The sequence below is a fragment of the Pocillopora verrucosa genome, chromosome 5 (genome assembly GCF_036669915.1).
Source record: "Pocillopora verrucosa isolate sample1 chromosome 5, ASM3666991v2, whole genome shotgun sequence".
NCBI lineage: Eukaryota > Metazoa > Cnidaria > Anthozoa > Scleractinia > Pocilloporidae > Pocillopora > Pocillopora verrucosa.
In genome coordinates this window covers 16,421,002-16,447,194 of record NC_089316.1, presented here as the reverse complement: position 1 = coordinate 16,447,194, position 26,193 = coordinate 16,421,002, and the positions used below count along the sequence as shown (strand labels likewise).

Sequence of the window (26,193 nt, the reverse complement as noted above, 5' to 3'; positions counted from 1 at the left end):
CCGTAGGCAGAGGTAGGAAAATACGGACCGCGCTAAGAACAGATCAGATTGCAGGATTCGTTGGTGTGCCCTCTAAGAAAAAAATGAAACACTGTCTTTCTTGTCACATCGACAATCTCCTAAGTCTGCTATTCAGGTCTGTCAGCTGTATCGTTCGATCGTTGAATTTCTCGGTAACAGAACTCTAAAAGATCCAATGCACTAGTTCTATACTAAATGATACTATTCAAAGTTGGAAGGAAGCGAAAGGATAGCTGAATATGTACCGTAGAATACTAGTCACCTCAAACATTCCGCCATCTTAGATCGAGTAGGTCAGTTACGGTAGGGGCATGCGCACTGAGTTCTTATTTGGGCGCCAAATCGCTAATCACTTGAATGATTTCAGAACGAATTGGACGACATGAATATTTCTGTTACCATTACTAAATCAACAGGTAGTAAAGCGTGTTGTTGCAATAAAAGACAATCACAAGTTGTTTTTGCCTCTTGCTGTTGAGACTGATGCGTTTCCTGCGAGTTTTGTTAAATCTAAGGTCCTTACCTCTTGTCGAAGACAATTGCCTGCAAGTTATGTTTCAGTTTCCTCTCGCGTGCTTAATAGGCAAGTTGACAGCACGCAAACATAACAGCTTGTGAGGGAAGAATGCCTTATTCTTTTTAATCATTAAAAAAGTAATTCATTCGAAAGGTCGTGTCATTTTGAGTTCCTTTTCAACCAGTTTCGCTCTGTCCTTCTCTTGACTTTTTCTCTACTTCTACTACTGGTCATATCTTTGATCTCAGTCCATAAATTGCGTTGTAGAATCTAAAGAAATTTAGCGAATGAAATCTGCAATAGTTCCCTCGAGTTCAGCGAAATTGCCTCATTAGAAGTCAGTTTTACGGCGGAAGAAAGAAAAGATTTTCAGGCACCATTAATGGGAAAAACATTTTAACTATAACAATTCTTTCACACTCATTTGAATTTACTTACAGTGAATTTCCTTGCCATTTAAAAATGAACAGAGAAGAGAAACCTGCGTAGATTATTAATTCAAGAGTCTTACAGTCAAAAGATAGACGATTACTCCCATTAAACTACGAAAACAGACCTTTCCTTGGGCTGTGATTAAGAAAATCTTGCGGAGCGTTCATGCGGTAACTGAATGTTGAAACGCTAATGCCGAAAAATCGAAAATAGTTAATTTTTGTGTCTTACCTCATGGGGGTGTGATTTTGAGATTTTGTGAGTTATTCCAAAGCCGTTTCAGTCGATCGATCTTTCTAGAAAATATCACGCCATAGTAAACTCATCTGGCTAGAATTTGCAGCAAGTGTTGATAATGTTGATAACCGTTCATTTTCTGTTCCTTTCTCGGAAGTTTTCCACAGCGGCAGTGTGCATACAATTAAGTACTTTTCCTTCCTTTGCTCTCTGGCCTTCCTTTGAGAAATTCACGGGGAGTGATCGCAAATAAAGAAACACACTGTTCTCTCTCCTTATTATTAGCAATGAGAACCTGTTCAGAAAAGTACCCGAGCTGAGGTAAGATCCGTACAAAAACGAATTCGCGAACACGAATTTCACTATATTCTTGAACAGTTCATCGATGATACACTCAATCTTGGTCTTGAAAATGTCGTTTCCTCAAGATTAGGTTCTACGGTTAAAAAAAAAAGAACAAATGTTGCAGATACAGCAGAATACAAAAACCGAAGGCACAAAATCTAGAGGCAAATCGTACAGACCTTATCGGCGTTATTCGTTTACATGAAACGGCCCAACTTGAACTTGAAAGCTAACTGAACTAAAACTAAACGTGCAAGGTGCAAAATGTGCATAATGAAGGTGTTTAAGTGTAGAAGAGTCCCTTGTGACCTAACACTTGATAGTTCGTGCAGACAACGAAAACAAAGAAAAAAAACTACCAAGTAAAGATGCTAATACACGTACCGCAATAACAACCAAGCTGGGATAAGCTCGTGTGTATCGACCACTTTGCTTAAACTGTTGTTATTCAAATTGAAATGTGCGACCAAAGCGTGCACAGGCATCCTTCTCGAATCATACCATTGTGTAGAGATTTTCTTAGTCACATCAAAATTAAAGAAGCCGTTTAGACTTGATCCTGTTCTCAGTTGTTATGGATCTAGTTTTTTAATATCATCATATTTAGTAAAATCGTGCCAATGGAACAAAAGTTAAATCAACAACACATGCGTATCAACAATCGCCTAGCAAACTATAAAAGACCACACGCTTGATAAGTCATCAGGTTGTGCCTGGCAGGTAACATTCAACTTATTAAAAATAACAGGATTATTTGACTGGCTTAGTTTACTCGGATTTTAATTTTTTTCTGTTTGTGGCTCCATGCTCATTAGGACTCTTAGAGCGTAGTAGAGACGTGCTGATAAGGACTGTAACGAAAACGACTGAACTGGTGTGGCAGGCGCAGTGAAAAGATGTGGCAAAGCGCGCGCACATCCACGGTTTTGAGTTTGTAAACTTTATCGAGTGGCGAATACGATTATTACGTGAGCCAATTGGAGTTTGCAGTTGAACGGTCGTATCATGTGGATTCTTGTGTCTGAGATGCCATTTCAATGGGGGTTTTTGTGATTTCATTGTGAGCCACAGAAACAGGCCATTACTAAGTTCATTTATGACACGTCCTGAGAATTGTTAAGATATCCATATCGAAATTGTAATGTGAGGAAACAGATTAAGAAATTTAGGTCAGTCATTTTGAGCTAGTTGATGAAATAAAGAAGCAGATTGATCACAGAGCTGCTCAAGCGAGAGAGAGTTCGGGTTATCAGTCAATTAGACTCAATTTCCCGCCATAACAATAAGCTGATCAATGACGTCAGCACCAGCTTGCTTCATTACCTTCTGTGACATCATAATCACTTCTCGCTTTGGTTTCCATCAGCAAGGAAGCAGATTCTTTTGGATGTGAGCTTGAATTTGGGAAGCTGATCTATATTATAACGTAAGAAGTTGAACAAATGACCAATAACGTCCAAACCTGTTGTTATAACAGTGGGCGAAAGCTCCGATGTGAGCCATGATGAGGAGCGCGAAAAATGGACCTCGAAAAATTATTTCATAGTGTCATGTATCGGTTATGCAGTCGGCGTGAGGAATATTTGGCGTTTTCCGTATCTTTGTTACAAGAACGGCGGAGGTAACTTCCTTAAGTGTGGATATTTATTACAACCCTTTTCTAGGAATGTAGGTTAGGTTAACAAGACCACACTTTTTAGAGTTGCAAATTTTTTGCAACTTAAAGAAGTTGTATTGTGATATGCAGTGTCGTCATCGTCCGCCTGTTTTAAATGGCTCTTTTACGATGTTCTGCTCTGAACTGCTCTCCGCTTTCCTTGTTGGAGAGTACGACATTGTACCATCTCTTGTTGACCAAGTCCTCTCGTTCTGTCTGATCTTCGTCAAAGTATTGTAGCACTTGAAACACTTTATTTACTTGAAGAATAAATGCCTCTTACTAACCGAGTTCGAGGGCCGTACCGTAAGTTACGGACTGAGCTTTTTTCATGGCCTAAGCCCTAGGTGCGCGGGCCATAAAAAACAAAGTACCTTAACTTACAGTACGGACCGAAAAAAAATGAGGTTGGGAAGATATTTATTATATCTCTTGATTCAAATGGAGGGGTTAACGATTTCAATTCCAGCGGAACTGTCATTAATGATTGACGCGCGTCAAATCCTAAGTACAAGAGCATTTTATTGGTTTCCAACAAAAACTGGACATAGAGTCCTCAAATGCCCGAAATCTACAAGGTACAACGTGTTTCTTCGTAGAAAGTGCGTAGAAAGAGTGAAGAGCTAACTTTGTTCAATTTGAACGTCAAATGAATTAATGAATTTGATCAATGCGATCGAAAAAAAACACAAAGATCTTTTAAACGATTAGTATCCAATTTTTGGTGTTTTGCGGCGTTTTGATGGAAGCTTCCAGGTGAATCACTCAGTGCAGACTGAACAAGATTAAAGACACTGATGGAAATTTAGCCGATGTTTGTTGACGCGAAGAAAGAGGGGTTTGGTATCACTCGTTGCAGAGGAAAGAGGGATATGGCATCGTTCCGAAGCTGAACCCACTTGGTAGGTTCAACTCCCAAAGCTGTCTGGTTCGTACTAGCCGCCATTTTGCTTGGAACATCTTTAAGAACTTGCCAAGGACCTTGTCGAGAGCAGCAGCAGCTATGTTCATTGCATAAAAATTTCCATCGACCTACTGTTCCCCAATACCCTTCAAACATTTTCTACTCGTATTTTCGCCTTTCGTGTTTGACGACCTTTCGGCGGCGATGAAATCATCTAGTTCTCGAGTCGAGTTGTCTTCGTCGTGCTCGTCTTTCTCCATTCGTCGTTTGTCTTCCTCCAGAATCTCGAAGAAACCAACTCGAAAGTCTGGGATATCTGCCTCTGAGTTTTGTTCTTTCTCTTGAAATGTGCTTCAAATTTTTCTTAGGGAGACATTTTGGCGATCCAAACAAAAACTTTTGAATTTTGTGGGCCGTACAGTGAAATGCGACCCGCTTACAATGCTCACAGTGACCTAGTAATGGAATATTTGAGTCGAAATCGTTTTACTTCAAAGAGACCTTTTCCGCTTCTTTTGTAATACTATTCAAATGTTGTAAATTTAGAGAATAATGGAACCTCACACCAGTTCATATTTGAGCAAGTACATTGTAAAGCTTTTTCGATTACATAGACGACTGCGTACCGCTTACATTGATTATGAAGTTGTGTGCGCTCGAGGTCAGTTGTTGGCCTGACCTATTAATAAAGTCTACTGTGGAACCAAAACGCTGTCTTATCCTTGACGTCTGTAAAAGCTCGCTTGTAGAAGATCGCCGTGTACCAGAAAATCGTAACGAGTTTCCGTTCCCACTGCCGAGTTGTCTCTACGGAGCTATTTTTTCCCCCATTGTTGTCATGCCTCCCACGAGAGTTCAGTTCAATTGTGCGCGAAAACCTATCGTAACACAAGCTCTCAGCCTCTCGAATGTCAAAAGTGGTAGATTGATTTAACAAGTCAGCCTATCAAAGCTTCAAGGAAGTAGAGAGCCATAGAAACAACAGATAAACAGCAAAGCAACACAAGTAGACAATCATTCTTTGAGAAGATAAGCAAGACTGTCAAAACATCTACAACTTGAAAGCCATAACCAATGCGAAAACGTTAGAGAAAGAAAGAAAGAAAGTAAGATTTCAAGAAGATGTTCAAGAAGACTCCTCTTTTCAAAAATGACACAGGAGAGAGTAGGACCTGTTTCAAAGCTTGGAGAGAAATGTTTCAGGGCTCACAGAAGAGGATGAAGAATTTCAGGATGTACAAAAAATAACAGACTCATAACAACTAGGGCAAGAGAAAAATAAGTGTACAAGGGGAAAAAAATTTCTTGCGTATCTAAGTGAAAGGCAAAGACTGTAGCATAAAGCAACTCGTAGACAAAAGAAAATAGCTGGAGTTCTCTTGCATGTCTTTGAAAAATGTAGGATTGTGGCAGAAAAAAAAAAATTTGTCTTTCAGCAAGCCGATCTCATGGCGAGAATAAGTCCTTGTAAACAAGTTTACTTTAAGCCTATTGCTTGTGTAAATATCTTATCCTATTTTAACCTGCAAAGATAGAAACTCCTTCATTAAACATTGCAGTACTGAGGAAGTTAGGCGTTGTTCTACCGTACGTACATGATAGAAAGTTTGCCATTTTGCCACTTTTGAGCGTATAAATTTCGCCTCATTTCATATCATTGACGTACGTACATGTGTGAGGTACGTGTGTGAAGTACCTCTGCAGTTTAATAGGCTTTGAAATACCTCTAGACTGACAAGGGGAACAAACCTCTGATAAAGTACACACATACTCTTTCGTCTTATAAATATGAGTGTGATTGGGTTGGCTCTTGCAATGACTGTGATCTCTTAGTTGTGCCAAGCCTTCCTTATCGTTAACCCACCTGCTAAGCGGGAATGTTTCGACTGCATTTCCCCTGGTTTGCGAGCTAAAATCAGTCCACACTTCTCTCTCCTTCTTCATATTACTCAAGCATATACACATATGTTATTCACCAGACGGGAGGTCCGTTGTGGGAAAAACTGTGCCCAAGGCCTCGGGCGGTATCCAAGACCTCGGGCACAGTTTTTCCCAATACGGACCGACCTTGGCTGGTGAATAACATTTTTATTTTTTTCTAAAACCTAACAAATGGTTGCGAAAAGAACCTGAATGATAAAGGGCTGTAATAACGACAAGATTCTTCATAAACGGAACAATTTATGAGCGAGTAGATAGTAGAGAAAACAAGGACAATGCAAATGAAAGAGAGAGGTTTCACCCAAACATATCTATATGCGTAATAATATTAAAAGGTGATTTAAAAGGCTTCCAAGAAAACTTCGAAACTTTTTTTGAAAGGATCGGATACCGCCTGCTGTGAGCGGGCCGGATGGGGAGAATACTGCCCGCTCTCGGAACCAATCATATCGCAGGATTTGTAGAATACCGCCCGCTCACGAACTGAGAAAAAAATAACCATGAATACTGAGTTTTGACTTTTTTTTTACTTCAAGCGTCTACTCTAGGCTCGCTGACCAAGAGATTCGGGGGCTCTAGAGCTATAAAGCTACGTACTGCACATGCGCAACGCAGCGATCAAGTCAAAAACAAATATGACGACGGTCCTACGAGATGGCTTGGCTGTTTCAAGGAATGCTGCTAAGCTGTGGTTTAGAAGAAGTATTCAAAATATCAGACCAACACAGAGATTTTACAGTGGAGCTATTCCAGCGTTGACGTTTCCTCGAAGTAACTGGTCTTCTAGGATTCCGTTAGTTGGAGGTACCTCAAAAAATTATTACAACGATAACTCTTGTAGCCTGAGTTAAAGGGTTTCAATTTTTATTTTAAAGAGTTGAACAGAGCGATCCAGAACAGCTATAATAAGTACTATGTACTTTTTTAATGACGATTTCGCTTTACGTGCACTGTTTAAGTCTTTATCTCGCGCAATCTTACGAAATTAGCACGTAAGGTTACGTGGTTCTTTACATTCATTTTGAACTCACTGGCGATCCTTGCAATCTGAATGGCTCTCACTGGTACGATCTACTCACGAATTACACCAGTTTTAACTCTAAGTCACATATTTTCCTTGTCAATGAGAGGCCTTTACTAAAACACAACAACCAATCAGATTTCCAAGCTTGTTCAAAGATACCAATAAAGTTACAAGAAAATTAAAGACAACTTTTTCCATTTATTTTACAAATCAGCTAAATAAACTATTGATTCTGTATTTGATTGACTGAATTTTCAATTTCAAAATGGATGTAATACAGTGGTGATTCAAACTTCCTCTCTCTCCCCCATCCCAAATGCATGAAATGTCATATTCGTCCCTGTCTTTCATAGTGGGAATCTCTGAAGATTGCATCTAAGGGGGTGAAAATTGTACAAATCAGCTAAATAAACTATTGATTCTGTATTTGATTGACTGTATTTTGCAATTTCAAAATGAATGTAATACAGTGGTAGTTCAAACTCCCTCTCTCCCCCCTCCCAAATGCATGAAATGCCAAATTCATCCCTGTCTTTCATTGTGGGGAAACTTTGAAGATTGCATCTAAGGGGGTGAAAATTGTGTTGGCTTGTATGAATAAATGTTCTTTAGGACATGCCATCATTATTCAAGAGTGTGTGTAAACCTCTACAGTCACCTTGTCCCTTCAAATTTCATGTTTATGCAAGTGTCAGACCTTACTAGTGCTATAATTGATGGGTTTAAAAAAACAGGCATCAAAACAGTTCAGTTTCATGAGCCTGTGGGAAAAAAAGAAAAAAAAAAAGCCTGTGGAAAAAAAAAAATCCTATCAGGAGATGAACATGATGGCTTATTCATTACACACAATTGTTATATTCTGACAGGTGGTGTGAGAACAATGTTCATTCAGGTACAAGAAACACCAAATCCTAACAGTTTGAAGTTTGTTCCTGGGGTGCAGGTCTTAGAGCATGGTACAGTTAACTTTGCCAGTGCACAGTCTGCATATCCTTCACCTTTAGCAAGGTAATAGTTATGTCTTATTGGAACCTTTGCTCTAATTGTTTTTTTTATTACATTTAACAATTAATTGTCTGTGGCAAATTATTGTTCTGACATAATTGCATATTAAGTGCTTTCAAATTCTGTCAAAAATTTGTTTTTGTCGCAGAAACTGTTCTCTTACCATTGTTTTGATCACTTTTATCAAAATAAGCAGCCAATTTTTCACAGGTTTATTCAATTCAATCAGCAAAAACTTCACATCTGTAAGTTTCTTTTAAAAAGTGTTCTTCCAAACTTTGGTAGCATTTTTTTGTGCTCAAAGGAATTGACTAGAGAATACACTTCCCTATAATTACCAGAGCAATTACAACAAAAATGAATGTAGATGTTAAATTGAGTTTGAAATTTATTACACAAGCTCTGCTTTACTTCTTTTTATGACTGATTTGTTAACTCCACTTGCCCTTTTTTTGAATGAGAAACAAACTGAAACTTTTGGCTGTTCATCAGCTCCTTGCAATTGTCTCATGTTATGTATTTTGTTGTGATAACTATGGTTTGGGTTTTACGATGCTCAGAGTGAATGAAGTCAACACTCGTGAAGGTAATCCCCATCTTTTGAAAATAGTGAAATCTAGAAAAGGTACAAATTGAAGTAAGGGAATAGCTGCACATGGTATTGAACCTCCTAATAATATGGAGAATGTGTATATTGATGTTAGGTTGGAGAAGGTTTATGATGTTCTTTCTGTAACTCATCATCTGATGTAATCCATCATTAAACATACATTTTAACATGACTGTATAAATGGGATTTAGTGACTGAATTGCAGTGGAACTTTTGATATTCATGTGAATGTAGAAATGTGTCAGGAATGTCATAATGGACATTTCCATTTCATTTTTTTGCAGAAATTTATTTAGGATAGATGGTGTCACTGGAGTCATGTTAGGACCAGATTTTATCACCGTTACAAAGGTTGGTGGGGTAATTATTTTTAGGACTTAAGTAAGACTCAAAAATGAGATTGGAAGAAAAATGGTGAAAATGCCCTGTCTGCCTAAGTCATGCAACAGTGATAAGAGACATTAAACTCAACCCTTGTACATGGAAAAAAAACAACAAGTGCAGAACACAAGCTGTGAAATTCTACCTAAACTCTTTTCAAAATGTTTATGTGACAATTTGAAATGATTCCAGTCCCCTGATGTAAGAATTATTGTGTTCTGCCGTCTGTTTACATTTTTTAGTTTTTATTTCCAGAAAGATGATGATGTTAACTGGCCTGTCTTAAAACCTGATATATTTGCCTCCATAATGGACTTCTTTGCAAGCAATGTTCCCATTCTTACTGAAAACCAGCCAGCAAGTGATACAGGTAGGCTGTCGCATGTACATCAAAAATGTCATCTTTCTGTAGTAATGAGCTTCGATTCAAACATTTTGACCCCTCAGAGTGACCAGCTCCTAATTTCTTCCTACAATATCAACACATTTATCCCTTTACCTCCCAGAAGTGACTAACATGTAACTTCTCCCTATAATACCTATATGTTTTCTAGCAAACAGTTAATGAGAATACTCAGTCATCAAGAAGTTTTTATCATGATCTTACACCAAATTCTCATAACTGGTTTGCAAGGAATTGATCAGCAGCAAGAAGAGAGAATTGACAGTCAAGATCTTGGGAGTTAAAGGGTTATGTTTCAAGAAGGAAGGAAATGGTCATCACCTAGAGAAGCTGTCACTTTGCAAATTCTTCTTGTCGGTACCTCAGGAAATTTATAGCAAACAGTAATGAGAATATGCATGCTGATGATAGGGTGTAAAGGGTTAAAGGTTAGATTGCTCTTGAAAGAGAAAATTCTACATGTTCACTAGTACACATGCCTCGCAAGCCTTGTTAAATACTGTGTACATTTGAAAAGCCTTAAACCTGTCAGTATTACAGGCAATCCTAATAGTTTTATCAACAAGTGCCAAACTATGTGTAGACCAGATGTAGTCCTGAAAGTTTGTCAGTGCTCAGTTCTACATGTTATTATTTTTTCAGCTATTGATGAAGATGATGATGAAACTGTTGCTATGATCAAAGAGTTGTTAGACACAAGAATAAGGTAAATGCACCAGATCTTTTCAAGATTTTCCATGTTGAAATGGCCACCTTAAAACAAATTGCAGTCAAACCTTGACTATCCACACTTGTGGAGACTGGGCTTAACAGCCCAGATAGTTGAGATTCTGAATAATCAAAAATATTAAATAAATATAAATGTTTGTAGATAATTGGACCAGACAGGCAAGTCCAGATAATCAAAAAATTTTGGATAATCAAAGTTTGGATAGGGAAGGTTTGACCGTAGGCAATAGCTGTTTCATCATGATACAAGGTATTTACTAAGACTCAATTCTGGGGTGATGGCCCATTTCTTGTTTTTGTTCTTGTTTTTTTTGTGAGTGCTACAGTGCTACACTTGATTCATCAAAACTCATTGTATTTTCTTGTCACTGACTTCTAACAGACCAACTGTTCAAGAAGATGGAGGGGACATCATTTTCAAGGTTTGTCAACAGATGTGTATGTATGTGGTTCATAGTGGGGGTGAGATTAATTTTTAAAAGGCCTGTGGTTGGAAACAGTGCCTAGCTCTTTGACAATCTTACCAAGGGGTCTCTAGTTAGGACCCTTTGGTAGGCCAACTATAATATGCTGGGGTTGGGAACCCTGTAAAGAATTTTCTAGCATGGTAACTTGTATGTTGTGCTCTCCACAGGGATTCCAGGATGGCATTGTAAAGCTTAAACTACAGGTCAGTGTCATGTGAAGTTAAGATTTTTTCCTATTTAGATGGAAATGGTGATTGCTGCATTAACTAACATGTATTCAATCCTGTTACATGATAATTATATTCCATGCACATATATAATTTTCATATATCTACAATCATTATTCATCACTTGGATGGTTTATTTGGACTCGACTTAATGACAAGCTCCCAGTTGGCTTGCTAGCTCAGTTGGTAGAGCGCGGCACCAGTATCGCAGAGGTCATGGGTTCAAATCTTGTAAGGGCCTGAATTTTTTTCAGGTCTTGTTTCAACTACTAGTTCAGTAGTGTTTATAGCTGCGAGGATCTCTTATATTCGTTTCTTCACTGCAGTGCACATATATGATTTTCATATATCTACAATCATTATTCATCACTTGGATGGTTTATTTGGACCCACCTTAATGACCAGCTCCCAGTTGGCTTGTTAGCTCAGTTGGTAGAGCGCTGAAACCCGGTATGGCAGAGGTCATAGGTTCAAATCCGTACGGGCCTAAAATTTTTTCAGGTCTTTTTTTTTTATTAACAAATTCATGTTGGTATCCTACTAGGGAGCATGCTCCAGCTGTCCAAGTTCAATGGTTACTTTGAAGAATGGCATCGAAAATATGATGCAGTTTTATGTCCCAGAGGTGGTTGCAGTAGAACAGGTAACCAAAATTACATTTTGTCTTATTTTAAGGTTAGTAAATGGTCTTGAAAACCACTGTGAGGCCAGGGAGCACTTTGCAGTCTCAGCCTGCGGGAGACACCCGAGTTTCAGGTTACTCCTGCCCAGCCTGCCCTGTCGGACCAGACAGTTCCGGCCGGTACTAATTGCTACACCAAATTTTTCTCCTTTTTTGGTGCATAGATAGCGCTTTTGAAACACTATTAGTCTTGACAGGGCTGGAAACAGGAGGAAGTGTACCTAGATTAATTTGTTCATCTCTGGTAGATTTAAGTGAGTTCTCCTCTCCGTGGTTGTCGTTAGTGAGGTCAGGACTTTTTGCGCAATATACTCTCACTCCCTTCTCCGCCTCCCTTCATCAGCAACAACAACAAGTAAATAAATAAATGGACAAGCGAATGATATCAATGAAAAAATATACGTATAGTATGAGACAGAATCACATAGGTAGAAAGGACATTTTTTTTTCTTTTTACTTGCTGCTCTTTGACGGGTGGTCATATTCCCATATGAGCTCTTGTCTTTGTCCGTACAGGTCGAGGATGAAGTGGATGAAATAAATAAAACGGAATTTAGTAAACTTGAAGCGAGACTTGAAGAAACAAGTACACCAGTGGAGGGGAACCCGAACACTACAACGGAAAAAGACTGACATTTCAGGACAAGGTCATCTTGTCAAGTCACTCAAGGAGAACAGTTCGCAATACCCTGTTAGCTCGGTGTTTATCGGCATTACTCTCCTCCTGAGAACCGTTACATAGGGAGTTCTAGCTTTCATGTGGCTCGTCGCTATCTTTGATAAGACTGGATTCTCCAGAGGTTAATCTTTTCTATTTTTTTTTCTTTTTATGGGAATAGGGGGAGGAAAGACGTTGACGAGTAGAAATTCAAAGCAGATGTCAGGTTCAGATTGATGTTTGTGCGAGGTTTTCTAGAAAACCGTTTCTTGCACCTTTAGAGGAGTATCTGCATTTATCAAGGGAATGGCGCCCTAACATATTCTTGGAAAATTGAATGTTTCAATTCTTTGTTTTAAGTTAAAATAAGCGAAGAGAACTGTCGCAGAGTACCTTGACCAAGAGGAGTTAAAATAATTTTGGTCTCTTCATGTTGCTTAACCCTTTAATTCTTATGAGTGACCAAGACAGAATTTCTCCTTACAATACCAGTAGAATATCAGGCAGACAAGAGATGAGAATATAGAAAATATTAAGTAGGGGATTGTTAGTTGATCCAAAACCAAATTCTCTAAACTCATCACAATAATTGCATGGCAGACAGTAAAGAGAATTACTAGTGAGATCTTAGGAGTTAAAGGTTAACCCCTTTTTCCTCTTCAAGTGAACACGAAACTTGACGGGTTCAGCAGCGAGATGCTGATAAGAGAAGGTTATAGCTTTCATTGTGATTTCCTTGCGCGTAACGTCTCACCCTCGCCCTCCCCTCCCCCCCAACAAGTTTCCCACCCACTCAATCCCCCATTTGATGCTGGACTCAAAGCCACACCGATCAGGCACTAATATAAACTTGTTGCAACCAAATGAGACAGACAGAAAAATTGCATTGTAACCATGAATATAATGGTCGAAGTCTTAAAATTAACGTTATAAGAAAGGAGCAAACAATCCGGCGGAATTGTTAGCATTAAAAAGTCCCTTCACTAGTTTCTCTTTAGTTCATCAATACGTCTCAGTTAATCACTATGAGCTATCATGGCAGAAGCGTGGACATGTAACAGTTTGGAGCAAAACTTCTCTTTGGGAATTGTCACTAGGAAAACTAACTGTCGTGGATCTTAAATTTAGCTACTAGCTCAATATTGACCGTTAAATTTTATAGTTCAGCGCGCTTCCATAATTGCTGAATTCTAATGAGTACTGCTGTTAATTATTGATTGTTCCTGACAAGCTGTAGTGGAGAACATGGGCAATTAAAGCGATTTTCAACTCGGACATGGTGTAGCCATGCACAGTGTCTGGCACAAAGGTGAAATAAATTTCATTTAGTTCCTTAAATTTTATATTTTCGATATTGATCGTTAAATTTTATAGTTCAGCGCGCCTCCATAATTGCTGAATTCTAATGAGTACTGCTGTTAATTATTGATTGTTCCTCACAAGCTGTAGGAGTGAACATGGGTAATTAAAGTGATTTTCAACTCAGACATGGTGTAGCCATGCACAGTATCTTGCGCAAAGGTGAAATAAATTTCATTTAGTTCCTTGAATTCAATATTTCCGATGTTGATCGTAAAAATTTTATAGTTCAGCGCGCCTCCCTAATCGCCGAATTCTAATGAGTACTGTTATATATTCTTACTGATTGTTCCTCTCAAGCTGTAGAAGAGAACGTGGCCAATCAAAGTGATTTTCAACTCATACAGGTGTAGCCAACCATAGTGTTTGGCACAAAGGTGAAATAAATTTCAACCAGTTCGTTGAATTCAATATTTTCGTGCACCGCTCTTCGTGCCGCAAACGCTTCAGATAATTCAATATTTATCGAACCCTTCAAACAGATATAAAGATGAGTAACATTTCAATTAATGACTAATTTTGAGAACTTTCTCATACATAGTAGTTCAAAATTCCACAAATTTGGACGAGTTTAGGCGTTAGCAATAATCATGCATGAGTTGTGAATTAGGTCCAAAGCTGTCATAATTGTTTGTTTTTCTAGACAAAGCTAATCTGTTATTTACTGAACCGTAGCTATGTGCCCTGAGTGCATTATCTTGCTGCAGCGAATCAGAAAAGAGTCATAACTGTAAAGAACCACCCCTTTTTTGCTTATTTAGAGGTTTGCAAATTAAGAACCGTGTCATTCATCCATCGCTTTGGAAAGAGATCTTTGAACCTGAAACGATTTGTACAAAACTCCTTAAATTCATTTGCCGGAGATGTGGAAAATCGGGTTTTTTGTCACCCTGCTTCTGATCGCGGTTGTATCTGCTAAACCTAACCTGGGTCACGTTCGAGATTCATCAGGTAGGTGTTTTTCCTTACTGCGCGCGCGCGCTTTCAGGACCTAATTATTTTCAAGCAGCACGGTCAATTATGTTTTTAAGAGAGATCAACTGGTAGGTGGAAGTGCGCGAGACTGAAAAAAACATCAAATGAAACTTTTCTTTACAGTAAAATTTAACTCACTTCCACCTATTTGATACTCACTTTTACGATGTGAATCTCCCAGTGCACCTTTTAGATCAAACTAAACAGTCAACGACATCACAGATAAATTTTCGTTTAATTGGATTGGGTCAAAAAGCTTTCATCTGGTCAGACTCTTACAGCTACAGTGTAAATTGACTAACACTGCTTCGTTTGATCCAGTCGGACAGAAAGCTTACTGCAATAACAATCAGTTTTAGAGAATTTATGGGACCTTGAGCTCCAAAGAGTCGTTTAGACTACGCGCCAATTTATTTGTTGTTTTTTTGGACAAAGCTAAAGGTCAATTGCTGAGCAAGTAAGTCTCCATAGTTCTCTTTTATTTACCTCAAAAAAGCAAAGAAAAAAGAATAATAAGACAAGAAAACTTCACGATCAAACCAAAATCTCACACTTCCCAAATTAAGGCAATTACGGCTTCCGCTCAAAGAAGGTTTAATTTGACACCTTCAAACAATCCTGATGGTTATGTAAGTACTTTTCTTTTCCCTTCAAAGACACCACAAGGCGAGGTTATAAATATGGCGTGGAAAATCCAGAGTCCCTGATGTGGGAAAGAGGATTGATTCCACAGTATGAAGGTGCGTACCATTTTAGAATACAAAAAGAAAACCGTTGTAAATTAACATTTCTCATTCGTTGCGCGCCTGAGCAAACTTCTACAATTTATGTAAAGTTGGGCGCCAAACCCTGCAATAATTATGCTAGAAATGAAGAATAATATTCGCCCTGCTTCTTACGGGTGAATGAATATCCGGCGGGGCTAAGATGACCGCGTAAAAGTAATTAAAATATATAAAACAATGTTAATACCTTTAAAAATATATATTCAATTATGTATTAATATAAGTCTTCTCAAAAAGGCGCCAAAACTCGTTGATTTTGAAACGCCAAATTCGTCAGTGCTAAGTCATGCAAACAGACCAGTTGAGTTTCTAAGATTGTGCCACTCCTTCTCGATCCTTCCTCTCAGGACGTTTTGATAAGCTTTAGGAGAAAAGATGCAGAACAGACCGCTTCATTTCATAACCACAACTGGTCATAACTGGAAACCGTGGACAAGCAGAGTCACCTCGTGGAATGTCCACTGCTAAATCCTTTCATTTATTGCCGGTTTTTATTGTCACACCATCATCAAAACCATCAAACAAATAAATTCAAGATGAATATTCAAATAGTCTAGCAACGATTCAGGTCTGTGCGATGTTTTGTACGGGAGATATTGGAAGAAATGTTTCATTCAAATTTACAAAGCTTTGTATGCAGATGACATGTTTGTGTTCCTCTCAGGGTCACTAATGCGGCGGCCAGAAGCTAACAAAAACATATGTTATCAATTTTTGCGATAAAAAGCCTGTAGTCGTCTTCTGAGGGCTCGTGAACATCTATATAAGTATTTTTTCCCATACAAGGACCGTTCAGATTTCGTAATCTCTGCGGATAAGTCACTTCGTTCAACGTATATGACAGCATTCTCGGCCACCATTGTCATGTCGTGTCACGCAAAAGCCTAGAAATTCAATCTTGCCTTATCACAAGACGATAATCTCTATCAAACTGAAATTGTGGAAAAAAGATAAGTCTTTAGCTGTTCTAATAATTAACTAAACTAATATCTCAAAAGGATTGATAATTCCTTATTTTTTAATTTTGATGACGTCACGTGAAAACCAAGACTTGTTTATTTTATAACCTACTGCAAAACACTGAGGGTGGCAAAAGCGATCCTGATGTCATTTCACATACGAATGTTTTAGAAAAAGAAGAAAAGTATTGAATTTGGATGGAGAAATGTGAGAAATGAAAAATGTTCCCAGAACTTTCAGACTACTCTTAAGTGAGATGGAGAGTTAAACAGTTTCCCGATATTTTGCCGACTCCATTCCGTACAACTGATATAAGAAACGCGGTAAGACTTATAAGTCACATGATTCCAGTAAGTAATCCGATAACAAGAAGCTACAAAACGCGTGCAAAATCCAATTTTCAGTACTTAATAACGGATTCTTCACACTCTATTGTAGACGATCCAGATGTGTATAGAGACACCGCTTGGTTTTTGGACAAAATCATAATGGATGAAGGTAAGTGAGTGCTTGAGATTCAATTTAAACCCTCACCCGACATACACTTCCCTAGATATCTTTCAGTCACCTTTGTCAATTTTCTTTTCCTCATATCACGAATTTTACTTCGATTTTGCAGCTGAAGTAGTTCACGAGCCTGTTCCACCAGAGGTGAAGTACCGCTTTGGATCAGGAAAAAAGCAAGAGGTAAAATTGTTTGCGACGGGTTCGTCTGTATTTCACCGCAATAAATACAAATAGAGTTTAAAGAAAAGCAATAACAGGTTATTAGTGTATTTACAGTCGTGTGCTTTGTGACCAAGCCATCGAACAGAAGTGGTACAAAAAATGACCATGCTGTTGTTCTTATTTTGTCATTACTGCTGTTTGCTTTTTGTTGTTGTTGTAGTTTTCTTTTTTCGTGTTCTGTACTTGTCCCAGGGACACATTACCCAGCATGCTTAGTAGTCTTCCTTTATTAACCAAGCGGTAGATATGTTACTAAGAAAGGTTACTATTAAGGCGCGGCTCCTTTTTTCGTCTACTCTCTTTCGCTTCATGAAATTCCCACATCTCTAAACCTTCGATAGCTTTGAGGAAACGAAAACAACTGCTCCGCAGGGAACACATTCCAATCAACATTTATGATTCACCGTGCAATTTTTATTTCTATGTGAAAACTAGTGCGTCGAGGGAGTAAAGATCATACCACCACAGTGCCAGTGGAAGGGCATGGTGATAATGAAAGAGAAGGAGGAGGAGCCAGCTAAACCTGCTGAAGTTGAAGAGATTACTCTTACAGTTTCGGCAAAATACTGTAATCAAGTTGGGATGAAAAAGCCGAAGCCCAAAGTGGTTGACTGTGAAGAATGAATGTTTTAATGGCCTACGGAAAGTTCATAGTTTTACAGAAACAAAAGGTCTAGGAACATTCTGATTTTTTTTCCTTTTTTTCCTTTAAAAGATAAACGGAGGTTACGATTAAGGGAAAGTTGAGAGGATATGGTGTGACGTGTCTGTATAATCGTGAATTTCGGAGTTTTCGAGTGGGAAATTCAGTTTTCTGTCTTTACCCCCATTCGTTTCTTTTTCGTTGCTGTTGTTATGACCTCAACTCAGCTAAAGCCTTCTCGCTTTTAATGGTTTGGTAAATCTTGCTTAGTTTTGATTAATGTATTTGCAGAGAAAAACGATCAGAACTACTTAGGGCTTTGTAAATGGTTACAAAATTGTAGACGAGTCCCTGAACAAGCTAATGTGATTGTGATAATAAATGACTCAACAACTGTTCCTAATTTCAAGTTGTTTTGCCGTTTTTTACGTCTTATTCAAAGAAAATCGTTCTCCAATTGAATTGAGCTTCTTCAGCTTCACTACATAACAGACAGCTCAAACATTGAACCAATCACTGATTAGAATGGAAGCCAGAAATTAAAACAAAAGGGGAAATCTGGGTGGGAACCAGGCCTAAGCTACTACAGCCATCCTACCGTCTTCCGAGTCCTCGTACGCACCAAAAAATTAAAACTTTAATTCTTATTACACTAAACCTTCCTTAGCGATTTTACCACGTCCCTTATGACTCTCAGTCGGCTTTAAGGATCAGTGACATTTTCAATTTATCTTCACATTTCACACAAACAGTAGCATCCACGTAAATAGCCCCCAGGCGTCTTGTTGTCAGAAACGTTGGGTCACACGTGCGGTGCAAGTGAAAACTCAAGGAAATACACGTGTTAACTACCCTAAAATAAGTGAAAAAATAACTACCGATTCAAGGTGAAACATGCAAAACGCCTTAAGCACGGGAAAAGTGAGTGGCCAAATAGTGGTTGTTTTTAGTTTTGCATTTATTTACTTACGACAATCAACTGAAAAATATAGAAGTGATTGAAATTTCTTCTTTAAGCATTTCATCTAAATGAACATTTTTCTGCCAAAAGAAAGGCTTGGAACAAAAAAAAGGCCTTGACGGGGCTCAAGCCTAAGCCCTCCTGGCTCAGCTCCCCGAAAGAAGAGTGGATGTAAAAATTGAGCCCGCGAGGCTTTGTGCACTGAAGGCTTGTGCGCGGTTTCCAAGCAACAAAAGCCAAATCTAATATGGACGAAGAGGCAGTAGGAGCGACCGATAACATTGTCACCGAATTTGCCACATATGAAGACTTTCTCGACAGTCAAATAACCCCATTAGATCTCTACTACCTTGAGGTATTTCGAGGCTTATTTTGGTCGAACTTTTACGGAAATCTCTTTAGTGTAACTTGTCTTCACGATCATCGAACCCTTTAGTTTGATTAATATGTTGTCCTCGATCCTGTAAACCTTTACTTCTAGTCAGTCTTTTGAAAGAAACTTATTCATTCATCAGAGTTGAGAGAAACTTATTAATTCGTCAGAGTTAAAAGAAACTTACTCATTCATCAGATTGTGTTGAGATTGTAACGAAATCAAGCCGCGATGTATAATTCGATAAGGTCCATCTAAAACTTGGTACAATTGTATTTACATTTGAATACCTTATTTAATGTTGAATTCTTGTTTTGTGTTCTCCCATAGGATGAGGAATTGGCACGACAGCTGGTAGAGTTAGGCTACAGAGGAAGCGGAGAGGTCAGGATTGAAAATTATTTAATGGAGAAAGAATTGTAAAACTACTAATACGTACTTATAGACTGAGTGAAAGATAAAAGAGTTGTTCGAGAGAAAATATTTAGCTCTAGGTCGTGACATACGGATCTACAGTAGCGCAGTAAGGGCATTGGGAGTCAGAACAAAAAACCAATAATCTATGTAGTGGCGCATCTTATTATCTCTTTTGCTGTATTTTAAGTTAAAGTTCAAAATTTAATTTAAGTTCTTTGAATTTCAAAAGAGCTGTGTGAGTGCAAAGCTTTTTTTCAGATTAGCTCACTTCAACAATGTGGGCCTACAGATGTTAGCTTTCACCATCACATGGTTTTGTATAGGATTGCAAATGTGAGGCTATGCGGGTCATTTGGTGAAAATACACCACATAACTAAATCTTTCCAACAGCTTGATTTCTAAACTTCACTTCTATCACCAAGCTTAAAATATGCCATTTACATGTAGAACTGCTATTTACTTTGTTGGTTTGTTACTAATTTAGAAATTAGATAATGCAGAATGATTATTAACTGGTCCTGATTTATCTTTTTATGTATCTATAAATTATTGTAACAGAAAGCCTTAAACATTCTGAGTATTTCAAATAATCTGTCATGTGTAGTAAGATTAACAAACAGTGCAAATTTAATTAGCTATACTAATTTGCAACTTAAAAATTATTTATTGTTTCCTGCATAATTGTCTTTGTTTTAAGGTTCTGAAAAGGGAAGAATTTGAGGCCAGAAAACAAGCTGCTGAGGCAAGCAGACTGTCAAAAAGAAGTCAGCAAAAGTATGATATACACGTGTAATGTTTTGTTTTTAATTCCACTGAGTAATGCATGACTAGGTACATATCAAACCCCTTGAAATGAAATCCAAGTCTGACCTTAGAGTGTATGGACAATAGTCCATTTTACAGTTGTGTGCTTGGTTGCCAAGCCTTTGAACAGGAGTGAGGCTGAGGGTGACCTTGTTATGATACAAACCTTGCTGCTTTTGAAATGCAAATTAATTTGTTATCATGCTAACTAGATTCTGGTCTCTAACACAACAAGGTCACCTTCAGCCTCACTCCAAATCAAAGGCTTGGCAACTAAGTACACAACTGTAAAATGGCCTATTGTCTCTCTACTGAAAAGTTATCAGTGTGCAAGAGTGTATTTTTTCTGTTGTTTTTCCTGCCTCTCTCCACCAGTATCAAAAAGCAGGGTTGTCACCCAAAGCACCAGAGGAGAGGTCTTATTTGAAGTAAATCCAGCAACCTAAAAACTCCTCTGCAAACAAAGCCCCAATGCCATCCAATAACTAGTAGTTTTGAATAATTGTTTTCTAGAACTTTGGCCAGCTCTGGCAAAGATCTTAAAGATGCATTCTTGAGGGCATTAGCCCAGCGGGAAGAAGCAAACAGGAGTGGGAAAATGACAGTGAGTTCTTACTTTTGGCTGTTTTTCAACTCTTTACTGAAGCCAGTTTAATCTCAAAACCAGACAAATATTTAGTGCTTTTCTATCTAAAGTATTGCAATGTCAACTACAGTTTATGTTTGACCTTATGTTATGTGTTGATAGAACTCATGCTTGAAATTTTCCCAAATGCATAATTTAAAATTTAATAAATTTGAATTAGTAACTAAAGTTGATTTTCATTGATAATCTTTAATGATTCTTCTTTGTTGTTGCTTCTTTTTTTGTTGTGAAAATCAAGTCCATTATCTTTATCAGAGACAAGAACGCGAGAGGGCAGGTAAGATTTTGATACCACTCATTCATTGGTTAAAATTGCAGAAGTTGCAGTCAATGAGTTAATGGCAACTATATCACAAGAATGTACTTTAATGAAACCATCATCTTGTTGCTAATTTTTGTCTTTATTCTTTCCAGGAAATATCAGGCTATATTGACTATGCGCATCGCCTAAAAGTAAGTTCTATACATTGACATAGATTCTCATGGCTCAACAGCTTTTGTAGAAATTATTTAAATTATGTTATTAATTAAATTATCAAAGGCATTTTTAGTCATTAATTATTGAGGCAAAAGTTTCAGTTTCATTTTATCAATGAAACAAAGGTATTAGTTCCTACTGAAAGGAAACTCTTGTCCTGCATTAGAGGGAAAGTAAGATGATATTAATAAGTAGTTTGCCAAATTGACCTCTAAGAATTTGTAAAAATATTTTTTACCTAATTTATAGATTTTTATGTGCAACTGAGTGGTTTCTTTGTTCAGAGTATTTTTAACCTTTTGACCCTGAGAGTGACTAGCTTCTCCTTTCTTGTTACAATTATATCAACCCTGAATTACAACCAGAGTCATTAAGGTCACAAGAATAAAAGAAAGGATCACCAATGAAGTTCTTGATTGTTAAACAAATTCTCCTTGGCAGCACCTCATAGGTACTGATGTTAGGGAAGGGTTAACTCCTTATACCCTAACATCAGTATGCATATTCTCTTTACTTTCTCTGTACATTTCTCAAACTTCTGGAAAGGAGAATTTAGAATTTATTTAGGGGTGATCTTGTAAGGAGAAAATAGATGCCAGTCAGCCTAAGGGGTTCAAGGGCTAAACCAATGTATATTTGATTTGATTATCTATGTACTTCAATTTCATTATGTTTTCCATTTAGACAGAGGACTTTGAACCTTACTTTAATGGAAGGAAAAGACTACTTCCCAGACCATCAGATTTGAGTTTTTACAACTGGGAAACACAAACTGCAACTTCAAATCCCACTCCAAACTATCAGGTAACAAACTGCAATTTATAATTGTAAGTTGTCTCATTTTTGTACCAACAATCTTCTCCAAGAGTCTCTAATGTTGTTAAAGCTAGCCAACTGTCTCCATACAAAATACTCCACTTAAAAGAATACTCGATCTTTGCTTCCCCCCTTCCTGACCCTCAGTGGACAGACCTGTAGGAGATGACTAATGACCTATCAAATGATTTGTTGTACTATGACACACCAGACTTAGGATTTAACGATGGTCAGGTAACATTAAACCAAGGGAAGGTTGAATTTTTTTTATGGCACAATTATGCCCCTCCACCATGTAAATTACAGAGCTGCAAGTTAAAATGTACTTAAACATGCATTAGTAAGCCAGTACTTCTGTTGGTGTGCTGATCATTCGGCAAATCAGTCTTCGATCTGATTTTTCACAACTTTTTTTTTTTCACCTTTTGTCACCCTATACTTAGTTGCAAAATAAAGAAGAATGAAATGATGACCAGGTAATTACTTTCCAGGTCATTGCTGAAAACTCCTCAGGTTTGCTTTTCAAGAACAAGAGAGACAGAAAAATATTGAATGTGGATCCAAAGGTAAAAATTAAATTGACATTTTGCCACAAAAAGTTATTGTCTTCCCTACCCTATACTGACTGATTGTCTGACTGATTGACTGACTCTCTGACTGTTTGATGGACTGACTGATTGTCCTAGTGACTCTCTGACTGACTGACTGACTAACTGATTGTGTGACTGACTAATGGACTCTAAATAACTAACTGACTGACTGATGAGTGACTGGGTAATTTAGTGTTATCAGCTGAGTTGAAAATGTAAATTGGCCATCACAGAGAGTTTATAGGCTAAAGGCTAAAGTGACTGACTGACTGATAACTGACCATCTGACTAATTGGCTGACTGTCTGACTGATTGACTGTCTGACTGACTGACTGATTTTCTGAACTACTGACTGACTGATGACTTATTGAATGACTGATAACTGACTGTCTGATGGATTGATTGTCTGACTGACTGACTCATAAACTGACTGACTGTTTTAATGTCTGATAGTCTGACTGAATGACTGACTGTCTGTCTAAAAAAACTGACTGACTGACTTTCTTACTATTGTGATTAACTATCTTAATAACTGAAAGTCTGACCGACTGATGAATGATTGTTTGACTAACTGACTGTCTTAATACCTGACACTCCTACTGACTGACTAACAGTCTGATTAACTGACTTACTGACTGTCTGACTTACTGATGATGACTTACTAAATGATTAGAGTCTGACTGACTGAGTTATTGATTGATTGACTGATTGATTGATTGATTGATTGATTGATTGATTGATTGATAGGCACTAACACCTGGTGACAACTCAGCAAGGATTCCCATTGAAACTGCAAAATATATTCAAGTGGTAATCTACGATCACATTACTCGGAGAAAGACGTAATGCACAATCTGCAAGGTTGTTTATAATATGGACACATTGAAATGTAAATATTTGATCCTGTTATATAGGGTTTATATGAAATCACATTATGGTAATTGATATAACCCATTTTTTTCTTTGTGTTGTGAGATACTGCTGGTTACCATGTTTATTTTGAGTAGAAGTTTTGTGTCATAGAAAGGACAAAAATGAAGACACGTTTTTTATCACCGGAGAGCTGATAAATAAAAAATCGTTTGTAAATTTAAAATGGACTCTATTGACGCTGCTCTGAGCGCGGGCTCTGTTCACGACATTAGCTGGTTATCTAGAGTTTTTCCAGGCGAAAGAACATTACCATTCTACTTGCATCTGATCAAATACTTTGGAGCCAAAACCACGAGTATCACATGCCAATCCAAGAGCGAAACTGACGAAGAACTAACAGTATATTTTCATCCTCTTTTCGTCCAAAAAAGTGCTAAATTGTGACCATAAAAATTCGGGTATGCCCAAAATTCTTCCCTGCCTTTTTACCATGGGATAATCCTTCCGCGCCCCTGCGTAGATGAGTGCTTTAATATCTCGTGTGCTGCAGCACCTATACGTGTGTGAAGCGTCGCTTGTTCGTGGGAATCACACGCCTTTTCCACGCGAGTATTTGACGGACTTCTCAGTTATCCGCCACGTATGGTAAGGGACTACGTTCGTTTAAGTTAATCCGGGATGCAAAAAGACTTTATGTACTTTTCATCCTTAAACTCCCATGAGTGACCAAGACAGAATTTCTCCTAACAATATTAATACAATATTAATACAATATCAACCAGATAAGTGATGAGGATAAAGAAAAATATCAATTTGGGGATAATTAGTTGATCCAGTACTAAATTCTCTGAACTAACATTGTAAGAATTGTATGGTTGAAAGTAAGGAGAATTACAAATTTGATCTGGGAGTTTTAGTGTTAAAATATGGACGTCGAAATGACACATTACTCTTAGGGCTACATTATTTCCCATTCTGGGTCCAATAAATTAATGAAAGGTGCGAAATAAAACGAGGAGCTGGGGAGAGAAGCTGTGTTCTTCTACTGTAGGTCTTTTTTTTTTGTTTGTTTGTTTTTTTCGCTCAGGGTTTTTCACTTTGATTTGCCGTAATCTGTGACGCTTTTGATGCCCAATGGTGGCTTATTAGAACGTTTGGCTGCACATCAGGCGAGTTTGGTCAAACCAGGGATCGTCTCGGTATTTTGAAAGCGAACTTGTTACCGAGCGATATTAGTTCATTGACTTGATTTCAAAGCATATCGGGCGATCAGAGTGAGCTTCTGATTGGCTAAGTTCAAATTTGGTAAATGCTAGCAACATAGGCACAATGTTGCAATACGCAATGAGTGCAAAACTAGATAAAGAATCTTTAGAAGACCCTGCTACGAACTAATTTATCAAAGAAAGCCACGAGACTCGCTAGTTGGTTGCAACCTAAGCAGTTGCACACAAAAGCCTTTGATGGGATTCCGTCTTATCTTGAATCTGTTTTGCAATTGCCTAAATCACTGCCCGCTTGCGAGGATCATGGCTTTATTTGATTTTTTATCCACACGTTAAATGAACTTTATTTCATTAAAAAATTGTGACCTAATTTATGTCGAAACTCTGTCTTTTTAAGGCGAACGATCTTTCAAAAAGCACTCTCCACCTTTTTAAAGTAACGTGGATTCTGTTACTCGGTTCACTTGTGCATATCTGTCCATTACTATCGCAGGCAATCAGGAATGAAATCCGTCTAAATATTCTTGGTCATCTTTATCCTTAGTACTAGGCTCTTCAAAGCGGGTGGGGGGCTCAGCCTCACTTCCAACGGAAGGTCTGGTACCCAGAAAAGCTTCAGCCCCTAGCAACAGTTACCTATCCCTGTTTTTCTTATAATGGTATTGGTTAATTTTGCTGAGTGATCTTGATAACTAAATACCTAATTACATTTGTATTTTCGAAGGCTGTCAGATATTATCTACTTTCAAAACAAGAGATGAAATAATCTCCACAAGATGACGGAGGCGTTGAAATCAGCTTTTTAACTTGTTTTGGTAATTTGTTTCCTGCAACTCAATTGCTGAAATTTTCCGCGAAGCTATTAACAAAATTAGTTGATTCAATTTCCCAGCCCGCATTTCAATATCACAAGATGTAACTCTTTGCATTTTTTTGTTGTTGTCATTGTTGATTGAAAAATGAACAAAAACTAATGAAAACGTTTAAAAGGGAACTTAGAATGAAATAGTAATTGAAAAAGGAAAAGCCTATTACCCTAAAAGAAATAAAAGTACCGAAAAAAAAAGTGTATTTCTTTAATGCATCTGTCAGACACTAATGGTTCTATCAGTAGTCAAACTTCCCGTTTATAAAACTTCAGGTTTGAAAAAAGGGAAAAAAGTTTATTTCATGTCTCTAATGCAACTAAAGGTTTGTCACAATATCTACATATAATTGACACCCGAGCTAGCAAATTGTGGCGCCAAAATCTATTATCGTGACGGAAAAAATATGAATATTTGCTCATAAAAAAAGGGCCCCAAATGATGCTCAGTC

At 37.8% G+C, this 26,193-nt stretch overlaps 3 protein-coding genes across 3 annotated transcripts; all 3 read left to right on the top strand.

The window, feature by feature from the left end:
- Positions 1-6,672: 6,672 nt before the first annotated feature.
- LOC131768886 (NFU1 iron-sulfur cluster scaffold homolog, mitochondrial) lies at positions 6,673-13,795 on the top strand. Its single transcript, XM_059084588.2, has 9 exons — positions 6,673-6,858; positions 7,945-8,086; positions 8,978-9,044; positions 9,330-9,444; positions 10,120-10,183; positions 10,589-10,628; positions 10,841-10,876; positions 11,445-11,543; positions 12,099-13,795. The coding sequence occupies exons 1-9, from the start codon at positions 6,690-6,692 to the stop codon at positions 12,213-12,215; spliced, it is 849 nt and encodes a 282-aa protein (XP_058940571.2). The 5' UTR covers positions 6,673-6,689; the 3' UTR covers positions 12,216-13,795.
- A 568-nt stretch (positions 13,796-14,363) lies between these two features.
- On the top strand, positions 14,364-18,094 carry LOC131768887 (uncharacterized). Its single transcript, XM_059084589.2, has 5 exons — positions 14,364-14,550; positions 15,231-15,314; positions 16,758-16,817; positions 16,939-17,006; positions 17,484-18,094. Exons 1-5 carry the CDS (start codon positions 14,463-14,465, stop codon positions 17,670-17,672), a joined length of 489 nt encoding a protein of 162 aa, XP_058940572.2. The 5' UTR covers positions 14,364-14,462; the 3' UTR covers positions 17,673-18,094.
- Positions 18,095-18,897: 803 nt separating this feature from the next.
- LOC131768885 (cilia- and flagella-associated protein 299) lies at positions 18,898-25,237 on the top strand. Its single transcript, XM_059084587.2, has 9 exons — positions 18,898-19,007; positions 19,356-19,409; positions 20,141-20,217; positions 20,761-20,851; positions 21,132-21,170; positions 21,308-21,346; positions 22,056-22,175; positions 22,679-22,753; positions 23,525-25,237. Exons 1-9 carry the CDS (start codon positions 18,900-18,902, stop codon positions 23,621-23,623), a joined length of 702 nt encoding a protein of 233 aa, XP_058940570.1. The 5' UTR covers positions 18,898-18,899; the 3' UTR covers positions 23,624-25,237.
- The last annotated feature ends 956 nt before the right edge of the window (positions 25,238-26,193 follow it).